The sequence below is a fragment of the Argiope bruennichi genome, chromosome 5 (assembly GCF_947563725.1).
Source record: "Argiope bruennichi chromosome 5, qqArgBrue1.1, whole genome shotgun sequence".
Lineage (NCBI taxonomy): Eukaryota > Metazoa > Arthropoda > Arachnida > Araneae > Araneidae > Argiope > Argiope bruennichi.
Window position 1 is genome coordinate 124,361,289 of NC_079155.1, and position 21,496 is coordinate 124,382,784.

General features: G+C 29.6%; 1 protein-coding gene across 1 annotated transcript in view; it reads left to right on the top strand.

Annotated features, from left to right (window-relative positions):
* LOC129969303 (synaptic vesicle 2-related protein-like) overlaps positions 1-21,032 on the top strand; it is a 40,184-nt gene extending 19,152 nt beyond the window's left edge. Inside the window, exons 6-15 of the mRNA XM_056083811.1 lie at positions 1,124-1,187; positions 2,796-2,927; positions 3,407-3,612; positions 5,365-5,438; positions 8,309-8,431; positions 10,982-11,093; positions 13,928-14,012; positions 14,946-15,035; positions 18,711-18,824; positions 20,935-21,032. Coding sequence (XP_055939786.1) covers positions 1,124-1,187; positions 2,796-2,927; positions 3,407-3,612; positions 5,365-5,438; positions 8,309-8,431; positions 10,982-11,093; positions 13,928-14,012; positions 14,946-15,035; positions 18,711-18,824; positions 20,935-20,955 — 1,021 coding nt within the window. The 3' untranslated portion in view covers positions 20,956-21,032. The remainder of the gene's footprint in view (positions 1-1,123; positions 1,188-2,795; positions 2,928-3,406; positions 3,613-5,364; positions 5,439-8,308; positions 8,432-10,981; positions 11,094-13,927; positions 14,013-14,945; positions 15,036-18,710; positions 18,825-20,934) is intronic.
* Positions 21,033-21,496: the final 464 nt, after the last annotated feature.

Consider the following 21,496-nt stretch of genomic DNA (forward strand, 5'->3'; position numbering starts at 1 on the left):
GTAGGAATGCAGCAACTTGTAAACGTTTAATTAAATCAAAATGCGGAAAGAAATAATTATTGTATTTTCTTCAAATATTCTTCATATCAGAGAAACGAAAACAAGCGTTATCTTCTGTAAGATGATTTTTTAAAACTATTTAGCTTATTATCTGTTCGAATTCCGATGAAGAAGTAGTAAAGAAACTTTAAGATAGCTCCCGAACTAGGTCACGATATATAATACTGGATGATACATTGGAATTCTAAGCTACATTTATCCATAAGCTTCATTTGAAGCTTCAGTAAAATTACAAAATGTCTGGTAGCTATCGCTACAATATTTAATCATTGCAATTAAAAGCGACTTAAAATGTTTAATTATGAAGTAATCATTATAATTATAAGAAAATAATTTTTTCTTGTTCCTTTTTTTTTAATCAATTGGACAATGGATATGCCAAATTAGATTTGGAATTATTAATGTTATTAAGATGCAACAAATGTTTACGAAAAGAGGAAGAATAGGTTACACGAATTTCACAATAGCAGAATATTGATAACGCTTAATTCAATATCATTATTTTAAATATCGATCAGTAAAAATATATTAATATTATGTATTTGCTTTAAACAATGGAATATATTATATTCATTTGATACTACAATTGCGCGACTCAGTTTAATTTTGAAACCCATTACGCCTTTAATGCAGCTTTCTTTTGTTATAACATTACATGACGTATCTTTGTGTAAGATAACATGCAATTGGATTTTCGGCATATTCGTTTCCATCATTTGAGTGTCCCGCTGATTGAGTGATTCACACTGAGGAATTTCTGAATAAAAATTAGGAGCTCATCTGGTTATTTGTTCTTCTATTTCACTTTCTATTTATTTTAATGTATATTTAGTGGTGGTGAAAAAAGAGCTTTATTTATATTGAAATAGCAGTGTTTTATTTCTCTGATTGGATAAAAGCACTAGCCAATAAAAAAATCTTAATAATGCTATGATACGGCATTTAAATAACTTTTGATGTTGTAAATACTATTACAAAATTTAACTGAGAGATAAAATAATGATATGCTTAATATCTCTTGATTGTTTCGGAATAACATAGTTCTAATTTCCTTTGCAAACAGGATAACATTATGCTGTGAATATGTACCAGGAAGACAAAGGGGCCGAGTCGTCTATATCCTGTCTGTAGGTAAAACCTTTACTGGTCTTTAACAAAATTTAGTTTTTTTTTCTTCTTCTTCTTCTTTTTGCAGAAATAGTGCAGTAATTTCACGCATGTAATGATAAACTCGAAAAAATACATAAACCAAATCTTTCTAGCGCACGCAGTTATCAAATAATTTATTATAGAGCATACTCAATAATAAATACTTTAGCCGGCGTCCTGCATAGGGGTAGCGCCTCTTCCCTGTGATCTGGGCGTCCTGGGTTCGAGTCCTGGTTGGGGCATGGTTGTTCTTCCTCTGTTTTATCTGTGAGTTGTGTGAATGTGCCCTCCTGTAAAAAGGAGTTGTGCAAGTGACTGAGTGATGCGTGAGTGGCAAAGTCATACTCTTGGCCCTAGTTGGCGCTGTTTTCGTAACAGCAGGCTTGTCTAAGTGCCATAAGAAACAACAATAAATACTTTATACCCTTTTCTCCTCCACCAACATAAAATTTGTACACCATGAGAAAGAGCACAAGCGCCTCGAGTACTCAGAATTTTATTTTTAGAGATCATAACGAAACAAATCTGGGAATGTAGTTTGGGACGCCTTTTTGAGGACCGATTGAAAACAAAATTCAACACAGAACTACAATTTCAGAAAGAAAATGACATACCAAATGTCAGTTATCCAAACCATTGCATTTCTTGAGTTCTCCCGATGCATACATGCAAATATACATGAAGACAGACGATGAACAAACGGAACGATGAACGGATTTGGTTCAATAATTTGATACCGACCTGCATTTCAGATGTGAACCAAGCTTTATCGACATCACTTCCTTTTTGATAGAGAGACAAACATACTTCCTGCGAATGGCTTGCGTTAAAAATTTGGTTCAAATTTGCAAGTGTAATTTTATAATTACAATTAATTATTTTTATAATGATGCTTCCATTGTTGTAATAAAATTCTAAAATATTTTTTTCTGCCATCGAATTTTTTACTCATGTGTTTTTAAGAATGTTAGTGTTATATTGAAATATATTACATTGTTTGGAAAATAACTTCAAAGTAGGATAATATTTGTTATTGTAAATTCTGTAAACTGGCTGATGCAAAAATCGTAATGCATGGAATGCAACAACTGTTGCAATCAAGACAGACGAACACATTGCGGCTGACAACAGGTTCGAATCTTCTTTAAATTCATAATATTGGAAACTGCGTTACAAATTTTTAAATAATGTTTCTTCAATGAAGTAAAGAAGCGTTTCATAACTATTAAAAACTGTCACACTCTGAACATTAATAGTTAAGGACATTTTGAAAACAATTAAAATAATCTATAGAACTAGAACGTTATAATATTAGTTGTATTCTCGTCTTCAATGACTTATTGAAAATTAATGGATGTTATTCTGATATAAATGTCATTTAATGCTGTCTATTAATGCCTTTTAATGTTCATAAATATGAAAATACATTATTTGTAAATTTAAAATACGGCCAAAAGGAAGAAATGATGCTGATTAAATATTGTCTATGTATAAACACACTAGATTTCATATTGTCGCTTATTAGTAATGCAGTAAATAACTTTAATTTTTTTTCGCATTAATTGCCATTTAAAAAATTTTTCCAGGGTTTCTGGGCCGTGGGCGTGACCATTATGCTTGCCCTGCTCTACGCCATGACTCGACCAGCTTATTACCATTGGAGACTATTCGCTGCGTTCTCCACCATACCTTCCCTTATAGCCATGGTTATGATGAGAGTACGTCCTTTATTATATTTATTCAGTTCTGAACCATTGTTTTAAGAACTTATCTTCCTCATACAGCTTAAAATTAATTGAAGAATCTTTATGAGATGTCTTTCTCTTTTAAAAATAATTTTATAATTGTGGTTCATATACCTACAAAACAGGACATTTCAATCTTTTCAAAACACTGGAGATATCAAAATTGGTTTTGAAACATTTTTGTGTTACCAAAATGATACAGAACAGCGAATGTGCCTAAAATCTTTGTAAAAAGTACGTACTTCTGAAAAAATGGAGACGTCTACTATTGTAAGTTATACTATACTTTTAGTTTTCTTACTTGCTATATTTTAAATTTGTTTTCCGACACATTTAAAACTGGTTACTTTTAATTCTTTATAGGAACAGGCCTGACTTCTTTCGTTTAAAACACTTTTCGGCCCTTCCATATTCAAATCTGAAAATGAATTACATTGTATTTTTTCCCCTAGTTCTTCCCAGAAAGTATCCATTACCTGTTGGTCAGCAAAGAGTATATATCTGCCAAGAGCATTGTTGAGGACATGGCCCGCGCCAACAAGAAACCCCTGCCTCAAGGTCAGCTTTTCCCAGTCAGGGATGCCGATAAGAAGGGACGTTTTTGCCACTTGCTCAGTGCCACTCATGCACGGTCCTCCATGATCTTCTGGTACATAGGGTAAGTTGGTTCAGATAAAAAAATACTGGCGTATATCATTCCTGGGTATGACATACAACCTAAAACATTTCAATTTATCCTCTTTTCTGAGAAGAAATCTTTAGAGTTTTTTTTTCTTTAGTTCTCAGCTTAGTATATTACGAGTATTATTCTATGATTCTAACGAATTGTGTTTATGCATCCTTATTCCCTCAGCTAAGCACCCATTAAAGCAAATGAATACAATAAATTATTCTTTATAAATTGATCGACTGAATAAAAAATATGATAGATAATTTCGATCGAGGATCGAAGATCGAGAAGATTCGAAGATCGAGGCAGGCAAAAATCCTTAAAAAGTTGCAAAAAAAAGTGTGTTTTTATGAAATTTTAACGTCCTTGGGGCATCTCAAGGACTACTCCAATATTTTTCATATTTATAATTTATTTTATTTTCAATATTAGGTTCAACATAAAGAACTACTAAAGCAGATTTTGTCCCAAACTATTAGATTATGAATATTTGAAACATAAAGAATTACAGAAAGGCATTAGGAAAAACTTATGAATGTTTATTAACCGATTTGGAGATAATCATAAAAATAAAGCTGAATTAAATTTTAATTTCAGATTGCTATGAAAGCAACGTATTGATTTGCTAAATCAGAGGACATAATTATATTACTTCGAATGCACAGAAAACTCTGTGAATCAAAAATACAGTGCTATTCTATGTAATTCAGAATTATAATGTGATAACATAATACATGAATCCACACATATTATTTTACATTATTTCCAGAAACAAAAGTCATATATATATTTTTTTCATTATCAAAAAAAAATTTCATGCACCACTATGCCATTTTACACAATTATTTATCTTTTACGAAAAAAGTAAATAATTATAATAGAAATTCTTACTTATAAATTTCATTTGGACTAGAAAAACTAGAAAAAACTTTCTGAAAACCAGAACACTTAGAAGTTGTGTATGAACAGCGATATGATAGTGTTTTTTTCCTCAACCCTTCATTTAATAAATCATGATTAACAAATGTTGTCAAAGAAAAGCTTCAAGCTTGAAAAGAATGGTAGGTGCATAGAAACTTTATAAATTGTTCAACTATCCAAGAGTTATATTTTAAATTTTTATCAATCATTTTTTAACTCTTTCTAGGGCCGTGGGAAGTATGCTTCCCACCAAATTTATCAATCTTTGTATGAATTTATGTAGGTTGGCATAAGTTCTGACAATTTTTTTTAGTAAGTCAGCAACTTAGGTGCTTCAGTTCTTTATCTCGGACAAAATGATGTGTCTTGATTTGTTACTTAATTATTAATTAACCAAATTAATTAATTAATCAAATTAAATTTATCTAATAAGCTAAATGAATCCCTTTTTTTGTTCTAATTTCAAGCCTAAAAATATTTTAACATAATATGACTAGAAAAAAATGGCCCTTTAAAGGGTTAAGGAAATTTACTGGCTCATAAATCTTGTATTTGTATCTCATGAGAATTTTTCATTCACATGTATTGTATCTATGTTATCATGCTCAAGCCTTTTCTACATTGCCTCTTATGCTGACATGCTATATAAAAGATTAAGAATGTCGATGCGTATATATTTCATAAACCTGGAAATATTTAAGTTTTGGAAGTAAAAAAAAATGATCAATTTCAGCTATATGCGAATCAGACTAAATTCTATGCTTCAGTTTTCTGATTTTTAAATTTTTTTTTAATTGCATTGTTTTTTTATCTTAACAGGTTAACAGTAGCGATTTCCTACTTTTCCTTAGACGTAATGACTCCTTACTTTCTCCATGATGTATCCGATGAGGGTAAATATTTCTGACCACTCTTATGATTGAAAGCTGAAAATTCTGCATTCGGTTTATAAGATTTTTGAATAATAAAATCCGTATTCTCTTGGGTAATAACTTGGGTAATCTCTTAGGTAACTCTCTTCTATGAAAATAATTACAATGATTTTTAATGTTAATTTTTTTGAAACCAGAAATTTTAATATTGGAAATTATAAAGGTAGGATTGCGAGATTCTTCAAAATGTTGTGATATACAGGGTGATTCGAAACTTATCGCTCAAATTTCGTGGGGAAGTAGGGAATGCATCAGGAAGTCGGTTTCACATGGGAAAGTATGTCCACAAACATCAGCTGCATGGACAAAATGGACAAGTGAAGTGAACTCACGGAAAAAGTACAGTTAAGTGGTAGGGAATATGACTTTTATTCCAACAAGGTAAAGTACAAGTGCACAAATATATTAGAAATTGCGACCATTTACACGAACATAGGATTCACAGCGCCGTTACATTCCTCGAGCAGTATCCACCACGCTGCTGACGGAGAGACCCCAAGCTGCCGAGCAATAGTTCGTATGCTGGTATTCAGATTATCATTGATGGATTGTATGTGGGACTTGTTCTGCGACATTGACAGCCCACGTCAGTTGTCTTCTCCCTGAAGCCGGCATACTGTTGTACGGTGAACTACGTTCGCACAGATTGCGATGCACACGTGCTAACATTTGATGCCAAGGGCATTCTTCTGTTGGAGTATCGGTCTTCGTAAATTTGCCTAGCTCAGCGGTCGCTTCCGCCAGCTGCGAGATGCATATCTGCTAGCTCTTGATGTGTAAAAGGAATGCATCTTATCACTAGTAAGTCAGCTCCAACACTGATGACACTGATTAGTTCAAGCGAGCTGTACACTGGTTGTGTACAAACAGCGCCCTCTTCATATGCATAGGTACATTTGCAGACATACTTTCCTATGTGAAACTGATTTCCTGACTTATTCTCTACCTCCCTACGAAATTTGAACGCTAAGTTTTGAATCATCCTGTATATTCTTAATTATTTTTATAGTTATTTGATCGCGGACCCATAGCAGACAAACATTATATTACAGTTATCAGATGATAGAACATTTAGCTGACATCTTAGTAGCTACAAAGCTTAACAGTTACGTAAATTTGCGATTTTTAATAATCGAACAACCAATTAATAATTTAACGACATTTAATTATAATTGCCTGGTTAATAATTTCCATATTAACAGATATACACTATAAAAAGAGAAAATGTCCCTTATGTAGAGAGACGTTTATTCCCTTAACTGTTGTTTAGTTCCATTTGCAAAGTTTCATCAAATAAGGTGTCCAAATGTATGAAAATACTTGAGAGAAATAATAAAAAATTATAAAAATTAAATTTTCTTACGGTTTCCTAAGCGAGAAAGTGTTTGTGAGTAAAATGAGGGCACAAAGTTTTATGTTTCTGTCTGTAAAATTTAATTGATACATTAAAAAGCTGATTTATTTCTTTAGACAATTTTTTCCATACCTCTGACCGGTGTTTGAGCTAAACTTTTTCAAATAATTTACATATTAAATATATCAACAATTTACATTCGGAAACAATTTACATATTACTAAAGATAATTGAAACTGGTAGGATCAGAAAAAAAAACTCATTTATGAACTTTCATTAAATTTTTAATAAATGCTCATATAATACATTTATTGAAGTGCTTAAAAGCTAACTTAAAATGATTAACTGAGAAATCTATATAAACTTGCATTCGTTCAGCAACATTTGTGCATGTGCTATCGAGTTCATGCCTTGAAAACAGGCCTTTTGAATTTGTCGACAAAGGTCGAAAGAGTGTGTATGCCAAAACTAATTCTTTAGTTTAGACAAAACTAACTGACTGTATCGATCATCATTCAAAATTGTGATATGTTGTGTGCGCTAGTTGGCACTTTTACTAATTTCCTTTCCTTTTTTATTTTGCTAATTGACACTTTTACCCTACAGGGTATATATGTATAAAAAATATTTTTAATTTTTTACCAACAAACTTCACAAAGGACCGGTTGTTTTAATACGTTTGTCCGCCTTATTTAATAAAACTTTGTCACTGGAAGTAGGGGCAATATTTAGGAAAATAGAAGCTTCTTCTGCGTTTTTGATACCCTGCATGTAGAATTAATTACCATCATTTATCATTCGATTCCTAAATATATTCAAGTCAAGGAAAGCTGATTTGGTTACATCTCCGATTTGAAAGACAAATTCCCTAAAAATAGATTTTTCAACAATTTGAAAATCAAGAGTAGAAGCATTCAGTAAAATGTTAATATTTTTTTACAAATAAATAATTGTAATAAAAAATTGTGATTATCTTATTCAGATAAGTTAATATTAAAAACATTATAACAATAATATTTCGGAGAGAGGCTCTCACACTCTAACCATTGATTTAGTGCTAATGAATTTGGCTGGAAATATGCTTCATATACTTTAGAGAATAACTTAGTATACTTTAGGAAGTATACCAAAAAGCGAATTATCAGTATTGGAAGAATTAGAAGTACGATGGGAGAATATGAAGTACGAATTGGAAGTGCACTAAAGGGAAGAAGCCAAGAGGGATTTTCTTCAAAATAAAATTGAATCGAATGAATAATTATAACATTGTTAACATTATTTGAAGATATTCGAATTTTAAATATCCCGTTCTATATATTTTAGTTAATGAAATTGTTTTAAGTAAAAATAATTAAACAGTTGTAAATATTTCCTTTTAATCAATTTAGCCTATGTGGTTTTCAAAAATATTTGCAAACTGATCGAATTATTTAAATTTATTGATTAATTAGTCATGTATTTTCATTTGTCTCACTAGATGCTATCAATCATACAGCTGCTAATTTCATGGGAGATGTTTTCCAACCTGTTGAATGCCTTCACAATGTAACTGACGACCAATACATTAAGATCCTATGGACAAATGCTTTGGATTTTCCAGGTATGATTTTACGTAAAACGTTTGAAGTATTGCTTGCAAATGAAGTGTTTAAATGAAGAATATATCAACCAGTATATTACTTCATTTAGGCGATGGCAATAAATTTAGAAAGTAGAATTATATTCACATAAAGTTAAATATTTATAGTAGTTATTATACTTATTAGTCCTTGACGAATTCAAACGATTCATTGTTATTGATCCACTTTGAAATACGGTCGTTATTTTGAGGCGGATCTCGTATTTGTGATCCTTGATTTAGTTGTAATTTTATTTCCTAAGTTTTCTCATCATTTCTACGCCATCAAATAGGAATCAATAGCTTATTTTAATTTCACAAAAAAAAGTTGAAAAGATAAAAGATTTTAATGTCTTGGCATTTGAAACTTCCTTTCTTTTCTTAGGCTAAGTAATTTATTAATATTGAAGTCATACTTAGCTCATGTAACTATAATCTGCGTAGAGAAGATAAAAATATGGCTTTAAATTTGCAATTTAATATTTATAGCCTAGTTATTTTAGTGATTGCTCATTAATAAAACCTGCAGAATTCTCTCGACAATTCTTCCTTACTGAGATTTCTTTGGAAGAAAGAGCATTCCTCGCGACCGCTGCAGTCAACCAATCAACAATAAATATGAGATAGAGTTGTTTGTGGAGAGCAACATTAACAAATCTTGACACGATTACAACAGTTGCAGGCAAAAAGAAATCTAAACATTAGAATAGCAGCTCACCTTTTTTTTTTTTTTTTTTTCCTCATCGTAAAATGTTCAATTCATTCGGAAATCATAGATGATGTTGACGCCATTTGAAGCAGCGCGAAGGAATAAGACACATACAAAGAAAACAACTTGTTGTAAACAAAAAATGACAACAGAGAGAAAATTCGCACATCAATAAATGTTTTATTGCTTGCAGTTCAAATACAGCAAAATATTGAACAAAGAACTACATTCAAATGTCCGAAAAGTGATAAATTACATTGTAATAGGTCTAAAAGGAAATAACCTAATCTATAAGGAATTCAGTAAAAACAGTTCTTTAATAAAATATTATAATCTTAATTTTTTTTTTTTTTTTGAAAATGCTTTGTTTTTAATAAAGTTTAACTCAAGCTGATGCGTCCTTCCTTTTTACTACTTTATTTTAATTGCAATCTGAAATAATGAGTATTGCGAAAAGACATATAAATTGGTACAAGCAGGGAAAGTTTATATTCAGTTCTTCACTGCAAACTAACAACTGAGATTCTGATAACTTTATTGTCATCCCTTTCAGAAACAATATACTAATGCAATCAAAATATTATGATATCTTTGTAAATTCTTCCAATTTAATACAAAGTTATTTCTATATAGTTTTCTGTAATCTATCTGTAATATTCTCTGTATAATCACCTCATATATTTGGGTTTTGTGGGAACAGCAATATTAAATAATTTGGTTCTGGGTCTGCTGTGAATTCAGAAAGATGAATGAACTTTCATTTATATTGAAACTTTACTGAGAGCTTTATTACCTTCTATAAAAAAATTTGTATTAAATCAAAATTTGCCATGCATTTTTCTTTTCTCCTTCACGAATTAGTACAAACAAGAATACAAACAGCTGCTAAGCAAATGATGTTTCCGATTTAAATCCGAAAATGTTGTCTGTCTTGAAAATAATAATAAACTGTCTTGAAAAATCATTCAACTTGAAAAATTTGCAAATACAAAAAATTTTGCTCCATTATTGAAAACGTGCTTGCCTTACAAGTAAAATGTAACTTCAGTGTAAACAAAATTATAAAATCTTTTAGATTTAATTCGAAAGAAAATTATAATTTTGTTTATGTTTTTTAAATTTTTTTTTATTTCAAGCGTGGACCGATGTTCACATTGTTCATTAAACTAATTTCCCCCGATATTAGTCACTCGATTATAATAATTTCAGCTGATGATTGAGTAACAGCAACGCAAACAAATTAATTAAATTCTTTGAATTAATTTTAAAAAAATAATTATAAAATTTTCAATAAAAATAAAATAAATAAAAATTCTTTGGAAAAGCATCAAAAGTCATGGTAATTCATGTATATTTTTCATAAACCAGTTGTAATAAAGAAAGATGCCACAGATGTAAATAAAGAATATACTACCACCATTGGCTGTGCAAATGCTTCACAATATCTAACATTAAACTGAATATTTCTTGAAACTTGTCTGTGTGACAAAGGTAATAAACAGGAAATATAACCGAGCACGCAAAAAAAAGTTAATATTTTATTTATTGACTGTTTTGCACTCACTCCCCCTCCGTTCGTATTTTATTTCAGAGCAAAATTACAACTCTTTTTTTAATCATATTGTTTATTTGCGAGAGTAGCTATATTTTAATTCAAATGAAATGCACTAAAAATAGATTATATATATATATATGGACAAACTATGACAAATATTATAATATGAAACCAGCTTGGAAATGGATGAAAGGTCAAAAAAGCAAAGGATAATTTTCAAAAATTAATTTTGCATTCTTTACTTTTGTTTTATTTGCTTTCATTTCAGGATTTGTAATATACATGATCATAATAGACGTCATTCCTAGAAAAGTGCTTCTGAGTGCTTCATCTTTGCTGAGTTCAGTCTTCATCTTCCTCCTATTTATTCCGTCAGACAAGTATAAAATATTACTTATTTGCCATCATATTTTTATTAACATGCATCTTTGTAGTGTATTATAAAAATTACCAGAATAAATTTTCTGAAATCTGATTATTGAAATAATTTAAAACGCAGAGACTTAAAAATTCTTTCTTTTCTGTGTTCAAACACCATATCCAATGTCTTTACAAACTTTCTTCAAACAAAATATCTGATACTGCCTTCAGCTTCCGCGTCCTATGTAGAATGACTTCCTCAGAATTGCGTCAATAGTTTGGGTGAAGTCAGATTAATGTCTCTGTAAGAAACTACACGAGATCTATTTTGAGAAGGAGATCGTCATTTTAAATTGCTGCCAAATGACGAGAGACACGCGGGAATACAAGAATGAATGAGCTCTCCTTTTGGAGGCTCTTGTGAAGTGATGAAAGAATAGAAATAAAAAATTAGCACCTATTCTTCTCTTTATTAGGACTGAAGGGTATAATTATATATTAGAAGTAAAATCAGTAAGAATTCTATTACATTGTAATTACTCTATACTGTAATTAAATTTACTAATTAAGAATCAAAAATTTGTATTGGCTTCAAAGTGCACTATAATCGTCATTTTGATTATTTTATCAAACGGCTTGAAATACCTTTACATACTTTGAATTCGTTGACATTAATCCAATTAGGTAACTCTGATTCTATCATGCTAAAAGAAATGCTCCAACTGAAGAGGTAGTTTTGAAGCTTATGAATGGGAATTTTGCAACCATTAATAAGGGTCTTATTTTCATGCATTTCATAATGAACGGTTTTTTCAATGAATAAGAATCCCCATGTTTAAATATCAAGCAATAATTTAAAAGACAGAAATGAGAATTAAATAAGAAGAGAATGTGTCCATAATTTAAATAATTTTCATTCCAAAAAAGCAATGATTATTGTACAAAGTTTTTTTTTGTTTCTATTAGAAATTATTCACTTTGGTATCAGAATTTGTAGTTATCTAAATTTTCTCTTATCACTGCCAATATTTGTTTGTGGATCTAAATAACATAATTTCTAAAATAATGTAGTAAATGATTATGCATGGCATTTACTTCAGATTATCTTGAGCATATTATCTGAACCATCTAAGAATCAAGTAATGTTATATGATAATACTGAGAGTTTATTTTGACAACTAATATATATATATATATATATATATTGTTTGAGAAATTTATTTTTTCAATTTTGGGGTCTAAAAGCATTAACATTTTCTTCACTCATCGCAAGTAAATCAACTAGCACAAGTGTGTTCCAGCAGGAATAAAACTAGAAGACTGCACTTGTTTTTTGAAAATTTCATAAACTAGAAATCTAAATTCATACGGGTTTAACTGGACAACATCGGAAATAACTAGAGAAAACAAGTTCTCCCTAGCGCTGTCAGTTAAAACGCGTTTTCCCTAGCTAATTCGCGTTTTGACTGATTTCTGGTTTTCACTGTAACATATATATTCAGGTGTCTCAAAAAAGTAGAATAAGCAATCATTTATTTCTTTAGCTATTGCAATTATACATATAATTGCAAACATTTATTAAATAAATTATTAAAATTTATGGAAATTCTATAATTTCTGTTGAGAGGAAGAAAAAAATAAGAAAATTTTATTTTAATTTGTTACCTCGGTATAGCAAAAAATATCGATAAGGAAATGTTTTTCGTGCACTCATCTATAAGCAAACAAAGTTTCTGGCTTCTATCTGCAAAATATATTGAGATATTTAAAAAAAATTAAAGATGTAGATATTTTTTCCATATCTTTGACCGATGTTCGAGCAAAACTTTCATTGTAATTTTCAGGAGTATTATACTTATATAAAAATATTGAAAGGTTAGTCAGAAAATAATAATGCATTTATTAGCTTTCATTCAATTTTAAAAATAGTCAGAAATTTTTAAATATTAATTGAAGTACTTAAAACGTGTTCAAAATGAACAGCTTGGACGCAAATAAAAAGTTGCTTCATTTTAGCAGTAATACGATTAAGTTTATCATTTGTGACTTTTGGGACAAGTTTTTTGTTAATTCATCGCCAAAGATCTACATTGTGTGTACTATCAAAATCAAATCCCCCTTTCGTTCAGACATAATGCCAATCATGCCTAATGGAATATATCGATCTCCATTCCACAAACCGTTTACAGTATTGGATTTTGAAATTTTATGGTGCTTGGTTATGAGGTCCTTCTTTTAGTTGAGATGATCTATGAAGCTTCATTTTTCAACACATTTTTATTTCAAGAATTTTTTTTTAATTTCATTACCTTTGTGACTATATAATTGTTTTTATTTACCTAATGTGACTTCAGAATGCTTGACATGCACTTCTGCGCACAATATTATTAAAGCAGATATTTGTTTTATAAATATTTAAATGAACGTAATGAAACCTATAGGAATCTTACCAATTCCACTTGATTAAATGTAAATATTATCCTAATATCTTATTATTCATAGAATTTGATTGATCACGGTGACTGGATGATATATCACCGCACAAATATTTAATCACGACAGTTTTGTTTTGTTTTTTGTATTGAATAAATTTGTATTTCTGAAAAAAGAAGATATTTTCTTTTAAATAGGTGATTAGTTCTAAATTTAAAAATAAGTCTATCTCTGCAAATTTTGTGGATAGGGATGCGAAACTTTGTGTGTACGTAGAGGAATATAGAAGAAAAATTTTACTAACTGACATTTTTACATTATTTTTTTTGACATAAAAGCTTGTACTACTTTTTAGGACAGTCTTCATAGATACATATCTTCAAATTTTTGGCTGAAGGTAAATTTTTTCATTTTCTTACAGCATTATTATGCTGAGTGCTTTTCTGTTCTGCGCCCGCACTTTGCTTATCGGACAAATGGATATGCTTCTCCTCATGAATGCTGAGGTGAGTTCCAACTTCAATTATTTTTTTATATCACGATTGCCCTGAGTGTTTCAAGATGTATTCGGAACTATGATAAATCTTCGCAAATATGAAACAAGTCATGCTAAATAAAAAGCATGAAAATACATCATTAGCTATGTTTGCTTATTAGCTTTAATTTACTTGTTCTTTTTTTCAACACATTCTTGAAACGAAGGCAAATTAAACTAATGTATTGATTGTATCAAATTGCTTGAAATAATTAAGGTGCTTGATTATAGTAACTGTATGAAAAGAGTATATTATTTTCTATGGAATGGGTGAAATTATATTAATATCATAAGGAATTCCGTGAATTCCATTTGTGACAAGTAGAATTACCAACGTTTCAACTTATAACCAAAATGAAATCACATGAAACGAATATAAAATACAGTAGACTCCCGATTATCCGCGCTTGCAACACAAAGTTTTTTTTTTTTTTTTTTTTTTTTTTTTTTTTTGACTGATTTTTTCAAAAAGGTGCAGTTTTACAGTTATGCTTTTGTAATTACATAATACATTACAGTATTAAAACAGTACATATGTATTAATTTTTCTGTGTATCCTTGACGCCTCTCGTAAATGCAAGGCACTTTTCTGTTTTCATGAACAAAATGCATTTTAGGTAGTTTTGAGTGATGTACTAAAATATTAAGCGTTAGTTAAACATTTCCTGCTGTTTATTTTACGTTTTATTGTACATAAAACGATTTTCCAAAGTTGGAATGACTGTTCTCTCTTTTGCTATACCCGTTTTTAGCTTTTTTCGGATTATCCGCGATTTTTGTTATCCGCGGCGGCCGCGCCACCCAATTCCGCGGATAATCGAGAGTGTACTGTATTATTTATTTTCCTTAGGATTTTTTTTTTCGTTATTGTTTTCCTAAATTTCATAAAATGAATTATTTTCAGGCTTATCCAACGACAGAAAGAGGTCTTGCAGTTGGAATGCAAAATGCAACATTCTACATCGCATTTTTCCTCACACCTTATATTTCACACGTAAGTATCTATGTCTTAGAAATCTCGAATACTAATAATTTTAAGCATTCGTAACTGCTAAATTATTTGAAAGAAATTGCCTGTGTGTAATTGTTTGAACATTTATACCAAACACTATAAAAAGAAATCGGTAATAAAAGAAAGATATTTGTTTAAATTATGTTACATTAGCAGTAATTATTTTGGAAAAAAAATGACTACATATTTGGAATAAAGTGTTATTTTTCTTGAAATATTGCTGGATGAAAAGTATTATATTAATGAAATTTTGAAAATGAATTTCACAATTCATATTTAGCCAAAATAGATTCGAATGCCTACCTCTGTTTATGGAAAGGAAGATGTCTTTCATTCTTCATTATATTCCCGAGATGTTCTAAAAATCTTAGGTGTCTTAAATTTTAGTTTTGTTGTTATAATTATCTTTATTACTAGATAACAAATAAGCATATTTTTTATTAATTATTCGAAATATTTATTATTTACTCTAACTCTTATTTATTTTCAAAACAGATTATTAGCACTTTTTGATTTATTATAAGAATCATTCAACAAGCAACGACCCAAAGGATAGGAACAGTAAGACATAGGTGAAAGACAAAAGACATCTATCTGGAATTTTCCTATATAGGGAAGAATGTTTATAGAATCCTTTCAAAAAAATGATAATGGATATTTTCACGTCGTTTCAGTTTATTTCCCCATTGGTCAATGTTTCTACTTCACGTTTGTTTGTACCTGTCTCACTATTTTGAATTTTCACGATATTGAATGCTCATTTTTCAAAGTTTTTTAAAATAACAGCAAATGGTTGGAGCTATTGGAATGAAGGCATGGAGTGTTTTTCCACTGCTTACGAAACTTCTGAAAGACATCTTCCTCGGAAGTTTCTCCTGATTTATCTATGCACGCTTTTAGCTTATCACGCTTAATTTATCTTAACACGCCTCTTAACATGACCTTACGTGCTTTGCTGACATTTTCTCAAATGCCGGCATCTTGAGGCGGTCTTTGGTTTATTTTATATTAAATGAATCTGTATATCGTAAGATACCAAATATTTTTCCTCTATGATCAAACAACTGCTGTAATAATTTTTCATTATTACTCGATATACATTAGAAACACTTAATAAATATTTGATATGAATGTAAGACTAATAATGAAAAACAATTGCGGTATTATATCTTCTAGGTTAAAATCAGCAATTGCCTACACTGACACCTTTGTAGGCAATTTTGAATGGATATGAGGAGATCTATGAAAAAAATCATTCCAAATTATTAAAATGCCCATTTGGGTTCACAATTTTATCAGTGTTATATATAAATAAATTTGATATTTTATTTAATAATTCCAATTTTTTTTCTTGGATTTTCTTGCTTAATCTTATTAAAGGAAAAAATAGTCATTTAAATAATTCTATAAATCTCAAAATATTAATCTGCTTATTGATTTTTAACGTATTTTTACGTTAAAAACTCACGCTACGTTATGCTAAAAAATCACGTGCGTTAAAAAATATAACTGTTTTTAAGTATTATCTGAAATATGTGCGGAAAAGATTTAGTATACAAGAAAATGACTGAGATATAGCTTTAATGATTGTATTAACCCTTTGCACTTGGATGGCGACTCTCCAATCCCATTTAAGACAGTGTTTCATTTTTATGTTTTAGACAAGCTATTTTTTTTATTTAAGTTTGATATATATATATATATATATATATATATATATATATATATATATATATATATATATATATATATATATATATAAGTAACCAATCTAAAGTAAGAAAAAGTTTGAAAACGAAACTAAAATGAAAACGAAACAAAACAGTTTCGAAATCGCAACTAAAATTTATTACCTATTTAAACTAAAACCAAAAAGGAACTTCATAGTATTTAGAGAGCGCAATTGCAGCTACTTCTAAAACACAGATGAATTGATACAAAAGTATTAGAATCAAGTTAATAGGAAAAACAAAAATCAAATAAAAATTAAACCAAAAAAATTATTAAAAAAATATTAAAAAAGAATCCGGCCTGAAGACTTTTTCAAGGGTCACCCTCAGGCAGGGATTCAAATAAAGGGATTTTTTCTGTGAGGACATACAGACATAAGCCTAATAATGATTCCTCGTGACCCGAAAATCCCCTGAAATTATGCTCAAGAGATATACCATTTTAACAGAAAGAAAATACAAAATAACAAATTAGAAAAAAACCACAAAGTAAAAATACAAAAAAAACAATAACAATAAAAACAAAAACAGCATTAAAATTAAAATTAAAATTAAAAACGAAAAGGCCAGAACATACCAACAGTGAAGGAAACTTTAAACAATCGATTGTGATTTCCTGTTTTTAAAAGTTAACGGTAAATTATGTAAACAGAGGTAGGCACCCAGCGCCATCTATTGAGTGATCCAATATGCAAGTAAAGTTCTATTTTTATTTAAGCCAAAAGATTAATCCCAAACCATACCTTGTTTAATTAAAAAATTGACATTACAGTAATTTCTAGGAAAATCATTTTTAATTAAATTTTTAAGGAGGATATTTGATGCTTCAATATAAGAATTTTTATTATTGCAAACCCTTTTGATCCTGTTAACTTGTGAGAAAATTAGATTTTTGAAAATTTTAGAGTTTAGATTGGAATGGTAGTTACATAGTTTTGTTATTTTAAAGTTGAAATCATCCCTTTTATCGTATATACCAACTATTGTTTTATCATTAGCAATTTCGATTTTTAAATCCAGAAAGGTAGCCTCAAGTTGATTTATATTTGTATCTTTTAGAATTAAATCTTTTGGATAGCAATTAGTAATAATATTAGTATTGTCGAAGTTAATCAAAAGTAGGTCATCAATATATCTCCACCCGTTTATTAAATTATATTTAATTATTTTTTTCTCATAGTAATGCAGGAAAATATTAGCTAAAGCACTTGAGAAAGCTGTCCCCATTGGAATGCCCTTGACTTGTTTATAAAAATTAATACCATTAAACATGTAATTTTCAGTAATATTAAAATTACATAACTCAAGCCAGTTATTTTTAGGAATGATATTTTCATTTAAATATTCGTCATATATAAAAGTGCAGACTTTTATTAATTTTTCATGAAGTAGATTAGTGTATAAATTTTCGAAATCAAAAGTATTAAGTTTATTAATGTTGTTATCTTTAAGAAAATCCAATACTTCTTTGTTACTAGAAATAATAAAGTTGTCTTCATTTTTTATTTTGTCCAGGATAATTTTTAAGTATTTAAAGAAATGTTTACCCGTATAGTAATTATAACTACCAGTGCTACAGGTTACGAATCTGAATTTTAATGGATTTTTATGAAATTTAACTGTTGGGAATAAATAAGGATAGTTAAGAGAGCTATCCTTATTAAGAGTTAAGAGAGCCGGATTCTTTTTTAATATTTTTTTAATAATTTTTTTGGTTTAATTTTTATTTGATTTTTGTTTTTCCTATTAACTTGATTCTAATACTTTTGTATATATATATATATATATATATATATATATATTTCGGAGCAGTAAGTAAATCTTTGTAGGCGAATAATTATGCATCGAATTACTTTTCCGAATGCAAAGGATTAATTTTAGTTGCTGGTTTCATTATCATTTCTTTACGTGTCCATTGAAATTTCAGGGATTTCTTCATTTAGAAATGAGGTATTTGGCTGGTTTTTGTGGTGTCCTAACCTTCTTGTCTGCAATAGCAGCACCTTTTTTGACATGGGAAACCAGAGGCATGGAATTGATGGTGAGTTCTGTATTCTGAGTACCATGAATGATTTAAATGTTGTTGTTGTTGTTGCTAATCTCCATGGCCTGACTTAGTCAGACCAAATTCAAAAATCCTTTGAAAAGAAGAAAGTCAAAAACGAGGAAGGGAGAAGAATAAATTTCTCCCCGAAGAATTCCTAAACAGTCTAGAATATATTCAGCAGAGGCCCGATGCTGGTAGCATTTCGGGCAAAGAGGGTAAGATTTTTCACCCTGAGAAAAGAAAAGTCATTTAAGGTGGCCACTGGCAAGGCGCGACAGGCAAGTGTTGATTTTTCTATCACAAGGAAGAATTAAGGATTGGCCCAGCTTATTGGCCCTATACCAATCATGAGTAGGGGGTACCATCCAATTCTTCTTATTTAGGAATTTCACCTGAGAGAAGAGTTCTAAGTATGTGAGTTCAGTAGAGGATGAAGTCGCTAGGCTGCTTCCTTTCTTTGCAAGCCTGTCTGCAATTTCGTTACCAAGTAGAGCCACATGAGATGGGATCCACTGGAAATGAATATCATGTTGGAGGGAAATCTGCTTCAACTTCTGAAGAATAGACAAACTTGCTTTATCTCCAATATAGGTTGATTGAAATGTATAATTATTATTGCTTCCTTAAATGTCAAAATTAAAGATATGTTTATAACAGAACACAAAACATTTTTGAATGCTGGTATTATTATTTATTAGGAATATTTAGTTTATATATTTATTTTTAACACAAATAAAATCCTAAACTCATGTAAAATTTTATGTCAACCCTCCCTCCATCAAATCCCTTTAACTGCAAATAAGGAAGTCTATCTAAGTAATTTATCTTACATTAACTGTGTTTTTAAAGAAATCCTTATCTTCAACACCTTCTAATATAATACACCTTCTAATTCACAGCAAAAGTCGGACGAAAATTTATAGGCTACATTATAAGTCACAATAATCACAGTGATATATCAAATATTGGAATAACTGATATAAATGCAGCAATATCCGAAACATAATTCATCTTTGTCCCCTAGACTACCATTGGGATATATACATCCCACGAAACACAATACAAAATATCATGGGATTTCGCCAATTTTAAAGCTTTTTGAATATTGTCCTGTTGGGACAAAGTTCACTAGAAGCTATAGGAAACAGAACCAAAACTATATTTTGCTACTACCTCATACAATATTAAATGATGCCAACTATTAATACCAGTGGGACACATATGTTCTATCATTCTTAATTCCCCCATATAATGTGATGTGGAGGGATTTAATATACTGATCAATTACAACTAACTTCAGGAGATCATATCTATTGCAGATATGCAGGAAAAAATTCAAATTTAAAAAAAAATTACAAAAATAGAAGTAAAAACTTATTTATAACGATAATTTGTTTAGATTTGTTCAAATTTTGCTCATTACATTATGTAACGGAGTACTTTTTCACAATTAATTGCTTTTTTGAGAGGGACCTCTATAAACATAATAAGCATAATTGTTATATTTTCTTTTTTAAAAAATAATCTCCCGCAATTTTTCGCCACTTTTATAGAACTGTAAACCAATTTTATCGCAGTTTCGCATAATTTTTTATCTTATCATGCATGTTTAGTATCAAGATTTACAAGAATCAAAAGCTGGTCATTGCTTTCGAATATCTTGTAAATGATTTTCTTAGTTTCTTCTTTTCTTCTTGTCAGTATGTGATTTGTAGTGAAACGAAAGATCTTTTTTTTTCCTTATTATATTGAATATTGCTTATAGATGAGTAAATTGTTTCAAACGATAAACAAAATTCAGTGTGTGAAAACCATTACAAAGTTCCTATAACTATAGATAAAAGGCAAGAAACGAAAAATTCATTACTTCTGAAGAAAATTGCATTGTCAGCTTTCATAATATAGTTCATTTTATTCTGCCATTATCGTTTCGCCATTGCTAAGTTTTTATTTTTCGCTGGTTTGTTTTATGTGCAAATTATATAGTGTAATGATTTTTTTATTTGTTTTAAAAAAGAATTGGAATGACCATTTGTTTCTCTACAGTTTCGCACTTAACATTTCAGACAGAACATTTTACTAATTTTTATTCGTATCTTTCCAGGATACATCTCTTGAGCGATGATTACTTTTTCAAAGATGTGTGCATGAAGAGTTGTTTGGAAAAAAAAAATATAAGAAACACTTTTACTTTATTTGTTAATGTTGTCATTTGTTGTTGTAACTTTTTGTGAAGTAAAATAAATCAGTTGTTTTTATACATTTGCTATATGAATTATTGAAAAGTTTTCTAAAACATTTAAAACACACTTACAAATAAAATCAAGTACATTGAAATATTTCATAAAACTTGTACGCGTACAACACACGTTTATTGCTTTCTGGTTTTGGATATGAGACATTGTCATGTTGTTTAAATAAATTATTTCGCTTCAAGGACTTTTTGAAGTCATAATTATGAGCTTAAATAATTTTAATGCCATGATGACTTCTGTTCCATCACTTTATAGTATTCTACTTTTCACGCGTTGTTTAGCACACAATTACCTACTTCGGTGCTTGCATGTATTTTAATCAGCGATATCTATTGATAAACATGCGAAGTATTTATATAAAGAGCAATGGTTTTGGGTTTTACCAATTTACTATTACTTTAACTTTATTGT